The sequence below is a fragment of the Hippocampus comes genome, unplaced genomic scaffold (genome assembly GCF_001891065.2).
Source record: "Hippocampus comes isolate QL1 unplaced genomic scaffold, H_comes_QL1_v1.1 scaffold172, whole genome shotgun sequence".
NCBI classification, from domain to species: domain Eukaryota; kingdom Metazoa; phylum Chordata; class Actinopteri; order Syngnathiformes; family Syngnathidae; genus Hippocampus; species Hippocampus comes.
In genome coordinates, this window is record NW_017805072.1 from 242125 (window position 1) to 249569 (window position 7445).

General features: G+C 40.5%; 1 protein-coding gene across 13 annotated transcripts in view; it reads left to right on the top strand.

Moving 5' to 3' along the window:
- The window catches only part of LOC109512742 (discs large homolog 1-like protein), a 134537-nt gene that overhangs the window by 98215 nt on the left and 28877 nt on the right, over nucleotides 1-7445 (top strand). For all 13 annotated transcript variants that reach the window (XM_019864698.1, XM_019864699.1, XM_019864700.1 and 10 more), the window contains 2 exons: nucleotides 1-28; nucleotides 141-243. The exon at nucleotides 1-28 is cut by the window's left edge and continues 129 nt beyond it. In XM_019864698.1, coding sequence (XP_019720257.1) covers nucleotides 1-28; nucleotides 141-243 — 131 coding nt within the window. The remainder of the gene's footprint in view (nucleotides 29-140; nucleotides 244-7445) is intronic.

The window sequence follows — 7445 nt, forward strand, 5'->3', positions numbered from 1 at the left end:
ACTCCACAAGGGTGACCGCATCCTCTCGGTATGTTTTACTGAGTTTATTTCGTGAACCGCTTCCAATGCATTTAATTCATACCAAGTTGTTGCTTGATTTGGATATTTAATTTACTGAATGTGTGTGTCTGTGGATCTAGGTGAATGGTGTCGACTTGTCGATTGCAACTCATGAGCAGGCCGCTGCAGCTCTGAAGAATGCAGGACAAACGGTCGCCATCGTAGCGCAGTATAGGCCAGAAGGTGAGTGCTCCCAAAAAAAAAAAAAAACTACTAATTGCATGCCTAATGCATAAAACTGTTTGAAATTTGTCAAGGATGGGCTGTATTAGTCAAGAGGAATTTTGAAACAGCTTTCCCAAACTCCAGTTTAAGACTTGTTTAAGTGTACTGATGTATAGTATATTCACTCGAATCATTCTGGGTATTTGTCTGCTGGGAGTGACTGTCAAGGCTGTAACGAAGGCAACCAAGTTTTGAGTGATGAGTTAGGCTCTGGTAATGAGATCCTGCTACAGTGGGGGTCCTGAGAATATCGCTTCCATATTCTGTAAACACGCAAACCAAGAGTGTATTCATGCTTTCAGTAAAATTGCTCTTGGTCCCATGACCCTCGCACTGGAAGTGTCTCAGTTGAATGAGGCTATTTGTTTGACTCTTGGGCCATTCGTCTTGTACAAATCATTTTCAGAGTTGATCCAGGATACAATAGTTCAGATGTTAAATTTGGTCACTCATTTGCAGCACTGCATGTTTGTAAACCAGTGCTTCTCATTTATTTTCTGTTCCGCCCCCGTAGCAAGAAGGGAACACACCCCCAACTCTCTGCCATGACTATAAATAGCTTAATTCTTCTTCAATTGTTTTAAGTACACCTCTACATATCTTTGTATCCTTTTTAACATTAAATAAATTAATATAAATAATAAAAGAAAAAATATAGATGATCTTACAATGAAGAATAGCTTTTTTTTAAGTCGGTAAAAGGCAGGGATGCAACCAGAAATTTTTCATCAATCAAGCAGGAACAAATCTAAGTAAAAAAAGCAACATTTTGCTCCGCTTTATCCATTAGATGATGTCAATCTCTTTGCAGTAGCTTTGCTTTTGTGCACTCTCATAGTCATCTTCAATCTCATGCGCTGACTGAAGCCACTCAGAGTCATCGATTGTCACATAGGGCTGACGCCATTTTGCATACAACAGTGAAACTCCTCGACAACGAAACCTACAAGTGCAAAAATTCCCCCTAGTGTGAAAAACTCTTCATGCATTAAAGCCATTACCTCTTTTCTGCTTCCCCCTACAACAAAAAGCCCCCGTTGCATAATACGAAATCCTTTTCTCCACCCGTGCCTCGCAAGGAGGTTCACTGCAATGAAAACAAGCCTTCCCAAAAAATCTAATCCAACCTCAGCCTGCCACAGCCACCGCTACTGCTTAGCTCGGAAACGGCAACAGCAACCACCACACTGGTTTACACATGCGCAGTAGTACAGGAAGTATTTGTTATTGTTTGTTTCAGACACAGCACAAATGTTGCATTGCTAAAATGGCTACAAAAACGGACCTTTGCAGACAAAGGAGTGAAGAAAAGAAAAGCTTTAACGCTTGAAGACAGGATAAAAGTAATAAAAATGAAAGATGGAGGAAGCAAAATAAAAGACATTATGCAAGAAATTGATGTAAGTGAAAGTAAATGCTGATCGTAAATTTCGCAATTTCGTTCCCGTTTTTTTCTTTCTACACTGGCTGAATGAAGTGTCCAATAAGTGTATGCTCATACTTATGCACGATTGGAATAAAAATAAAGAGTACACATTTACGTTTTGTGTGTCTGTGTGTGTGTGTGTGTGTGTGTGTGTGTGTGTGTGTGTGTGTGTGTGTGTGTGTGTGTGTGTGTGTGTGTGTGTGTGTGTGTGTGTGTGTGTTTACATCTGAGATAAAATTTGCTAGCGTGAAAAGTCCCGTTGTGAAAAATTTCTTGCTGCAAACATGGTTTCGTTGTAGAGGAGTTTCATTGTACAATCAATGACTCTTTCATTCAAAACATACCTAAGAAGCGCAAAGCCTCAGAAGTCTCCCAGTTCTTAGAAATTTGAAATACAGTTTTTATTTTCTGCGAGATTGGTATATGTGTGCATTTTATTTCATGAAACCATGATTGTGGATAGTATAATAAACAATGACTTCTCCTCCATGATGTTTCTTTGCTATGGTGTGAAAGTCATGATTTTGAATGAAGTTGACTAAAACATTTTAATGTTATTTATTTAAAACACATTATATTGGAGTTTGCATTCAGATCAATTGTTTATTCTTTGAATAAATAGTTAACATAAAAAAAAAAAACAAGTGTGACAGATTATAAAGGGGTCTAAGAATACTACCTCCATGTGAAAATGGTAGAAAAATAACGGATATTAACATTCTTCTCGGTATGGGCGTGGCTAAGGGGGTGGCTACAGCGCGACAAAGTTTGGCTTTGGCCACCCCTGGTCACCCTGTAGCTCCGGCCCTGTTAACAACAACGATTTGATGTGCATTAATTTGCCTGAATTAAAAGTAAAAGACAGAGACAGTGAGACAGACAGAAAGAGAGAGAGAGAGAGAGAGAGAGAGAGAGAGAGAGAGAGAGAGAGAGAGAGAGAGAGACATTGCCACTGCCACCGACAGTATTAATTGATCAATTACACTTTATTCTAACAGGGCAAAAAAAGTATGTTCGCCAGGGTGTCACCCTGGAGATCCTCCAGGCATCCTCCAGGCCAGGGGTGCCTAAACTTTTTGGACTGAAGATCTACTTTTCGTTCGACCAACCTCCCGGGATCGCCCCTTACCGTGCACACACGCACGCACACGCGCACACACGCTATGATGAGAAGCCAAACACGGAAGTAAGCGATGCACTTTTGCAGCCTCTTAACTATCGTAGCTCACACGTACCGTTTTAAAGTGCTTCCCTCAGCATTCCCTCAGATTCCTATTCTTTGCCCGTGCCCTCGGTGAATTGTACACGAAGCAAACTCTGAATGAGAATAATGACGATCAGAGATATAGCGCAACAGCTCTGATCACAAGCTGCAATTGCAGACTGCTGAGCGCTAACAACTTCCGGTGACGTAGCCACGCGCCACCGTAGGTTAAAGATTTACCTGCTTTATTTTATTTAATTTTTAAAATCTTTCTTTGGGAAAATGAGACTGATAGCATGATTAGGGTGCAGTGTGAATTAACACAAAAAATATATATTACTAACATGTACAAAGACACACAAATGTTTTTGTTTTTGTTTTTTTTTTCTCCCCTGCACCTTTCGGATCTAATTGGGATGAGTCCTAGATCTACTGGTAGATCAGGATCGACGTAATGGGCACCCCTGCTCCAGGCATTGAACCCCCTTGCCCCAGTATTTGAGAAGGGCTGCACTCTTAAAATGTTAAGCCCAAGATAACTTTAGTTTTTGTTTCACTTGGTCATTGCAGTTCTGCAAAAATACTGCAGCCCTTTTTTAGTAGTGAGTGGAGTGTCGCAAGTACATTGTGTTACATTGAGAAAAGAAAACACCTCAGGGCCACCGCTTACTGCTCGATGCTTCTGTATTCCAAAAAATTACCACAGTTGGCTATTCTTCTTAGCGCATTGTACAGTTTAATGTGTGGACTCCCTGTGATCTGAAATATGCCAGCCTGTAGCGCGTTCAGAGGCTCCCCATACAATATGTCGCATTGCATCGTGACATCTTGTGGCAGAAACCTGCACACTGCGTGAGTGTTCTGCTGCATCTCTCAGTGTGCGGCGGTCCTTATGGATACCTGGGTGAAATGTGTCCTCTCAGCATTTCCTATGATTTACTTTTTTACGTTTGATACAGGATATATAGGGTTGCAGTTTTTGATCATGACATTTATCAGTTATATCCACTCATTTAATTTATAAATGACTTGAAATAGTTTCAATGTTTGTCTGCCTTTTATGTGTCGTGACTCTCCAGTAGACCTGATTAGTGACTGTTGAATGAGCCGAATTCAAGCCTTCTGTCCATGTTGTGTATTGGTCTGCAAAATACATGTGCGTGCCTGCCTGCGTGCCTGCGTGCGTGCGTGCCTGCGTGTGTGTGTGTGTGTGTGTGTGTGTGTGTGTGTGTGTGTGTGTGTGTGTGTGTGTGTGTGTGTGTGCGCGTGCGTGCGTGCGTGTGTGTGTGCGTGCTTTTGAAAACCATTTTGTCCGTTTCCTGTGGTAGTACTGAGCAACGACCTGCGGTGCGCCCTGCTTCGAAAACATACACACCCAAACACACACAGTAGATACTTCCTTCTAATGACCTCCTCCCTGAGTGGAGCAAATTGTGAGTCATACTGTGAGTGCTTACTTGTTTACGTGGGTATCCTTCTGTTATTTATATTAGGAACACGACCTGCTGTCATGAAATGCAGAACAGCATGCAACGGATCTAATGTCATCAGAGTGTGTGTGTGTGTGTGTGTGTGTGTGTGTGTGTGTGTGTGTGTGTGTGTGTGTGTGTGTGTGTGTGTGTGTGTGTGTGTGTGTGTGTGTGTACAAAAGTGGTGTGTTGTTGGTGACCCTAAACTAGGCTTTATGCGATTGGGATTTTTGGGGTCAATCAGCGAGTTTGAAAAAATGAAAAAATTTCATCAAAAGATCAAGCAATGTATCTATTTAAACAACTTGTATATTTACTCAACAGCCGACACTTGGAATACCGAAAATGCATTGGAAAAAAAATCATAATCGCAATGAATCAAAAATGTAACATGTAATGTTTACATGTTTACAAAATCTCTATCTCTGACATTAATGGGGAAAAAAAATACGTGAACATCGCCAGACATTTACAGGGCCTGGGCTTATGCTAAAACTTATTTCTATCTTGCTTTCAGAGCAGTAAACAAGTCCATACACTGACTTATCAGCTCCGCCAAGTAACCTACGCCTGCTGCTTTTTGGCTCATATAGGAATCTGGTTGTTGTACATGTCGTCGTCCCCACAAACCGCAGTTATTACTTTGTCCAACATTGGTTCTGCACTCTTTACCTGGTGCGTATTTGGCAAAGTACATTCTCAAAGCCGTTCGGCTCTGGTGTAACTGTACAGATTCGGCCTATTTACTGTATTGACTTAATACTTAATCACGTTGCAAGAATAGCTTGACTCACTTTCGGTATGGCTGCAGTATATCACATACCTCGTTTACAAATGTTTAGTGTGTCTTGTCAACAACGGAGCTTATGGTACTTCCTTGCTAGTTCAAATCACATGCCTGCCTGCTGGTTGCATCTGTGATTAGCTGAATATGCGTGGATGGAAGTTCGGGTAAAATATGCTGAGTGATGAACCCCATTTTGAATTACAGAGATGTTGAAATGAAATAAATAACACTCATAGCGTCGGTAGTTGTTTTGATGTAAATAAAATGGTTTTCTGACTTTTTACCGGTAAAAAAAAAAATTACACAAACACTCTTGCTTTCTGATTGAACTTCCACTTTCCAGCACTTTATGCTCACAATGACAAGCAACAAGGCTATAGATTAAATAGATTAGCTTTCGTGCTCACAAATATATCTATATTATGGCAGCACAGATCGAGTCCAGAGTGAACTAGGTTGTGTTATGTGTGTATGTGGTGTTATATCTTATTTCGCAGGTCAATGGCGTCGTTGACAGATGGTGTAAATTATCTCATTATAGTCGATTAGCGATTTTTTTCCTGAAATGCAGAATATTGACCGATTTTGATCCTGTCCATCCGTGTGAAGTCGACCCCAAATGCACTGCCAACCATACCATGCATCAAGGCTAGGCAATATGGCTGAAAAGTTCATCACGATATAAGTTATTTCATATTGGTCAATATATATTGATTTCTTTGGGGATGGGGGGTTGGGGGGGCGGGTTCTATTAAATTAATGACCCCAAGAGAAAAAGCTGAATTTAGGTCATTTTATTTTATTATATAATGCTTAACCTGGCGGCTTGGTGGTCGACTGGTCGACTCTAAATTGTCCCTAGGTGTGATTGTGAACGCGGATGGTTGTTTGATTATGTGGCAACCAGTTCAGGGTGTACCGCGCTGACTCTCCAAACACAGCTGGGATAGGTTCCATAATAACTTGATTAGAAAATGGATGGTTAACCTTTAATATGAGGTCAACCCAACTATGAAAAAGTCCAACAAAATGGTCAATATAAAGATGAAGTAAGTACCTTTTTAAACATAATGTGCTTATTAGAACTGGGTGATAGGGCTGAAAAGTCAACTGGCGGCCCACGGACGACCACCCTCTGAGTGGTCCCTTGATTAATTTTTTTATATATATATATATATATATATATATATATATATATATATGACATTGCGAAGTTGTTCTTCCCCTATGAAGTCATAGTATGACCCCTTAAGATGGCATATATATATATAAAGAAAAGTTTTTTTGTTTTTGCTGTTTTTTTCTTCAAACATCATAATTCTCCCCAAAAACACTGATAAACATTTATTAGACGTTTTGCAATGTTAAAACAGTCAGGCCTCCACCACCACGACTTTTGATTCTCAACAAACCGGTTTGTAAAAGTTTGGTATTCATAGCTGTGTCTTTGAATGGTTCCTAGTATGGTGTGACTGTCCACAAGATGAAACCACTGTTCCACTTGTATCCTTGCTTTTTTCTCAAAGTACCTGCGAAGCAGTGTTGTGTCCAAGGACCGGCAACCTGAGGCCAAGGCCAAGGCCAAGGACTTGCCTCCGAGGCCAAGGCCAAGGCCAAGGACTTGGAAATTTTTCCGAGGCAAGGCCAAGGCCAAGGATTTGAGAAATTTTCCGAGGCCAAGGCCAAGGACCAAGGACTGATTTTGAAACTGAGGCCTAGCCAAGGACATGTATAAAACAATGCTATCATACCACTTGGCAGGTCCTCATGATTTGTAACACCCCTCCATCATAACCCTTTGCACTCCCTAACACTTGAATGAAGTGTTTTTATTCAAAGAGTAGAACAGTCAGGGTACGTGTTATTTATACTGAGAAAAAGAAATAAAATCATATGATATACATTGATGAATAATTGTTTTAGTGCAGTAGTTTCTTAATATGAAGTAAATCAACACTTAACAGGCATGACATGGCACGGAACACAAGTTGAGAAATGACTTTGCATAGAAGTCAATCACTGACTGCAGAAAAAGCGGTAATCTCTCAGTGATCATTTTACAGTTTACCGGCAGCGAGTCCCAGGGACTCCCTGATCAGAAAAGTATGAGTCCCATTATGCATTGAGAGAGTCCCAAATTTTGAATTCCGAAATGGTCTACTTATTCAATTGCATATGATAATAACACAAACAACAACATATACATACAATTATAAACAAATGCTGCAAAAATTGAAATAATTCAGGAGCAGGCCTGAGGATTTCGGAAATTCA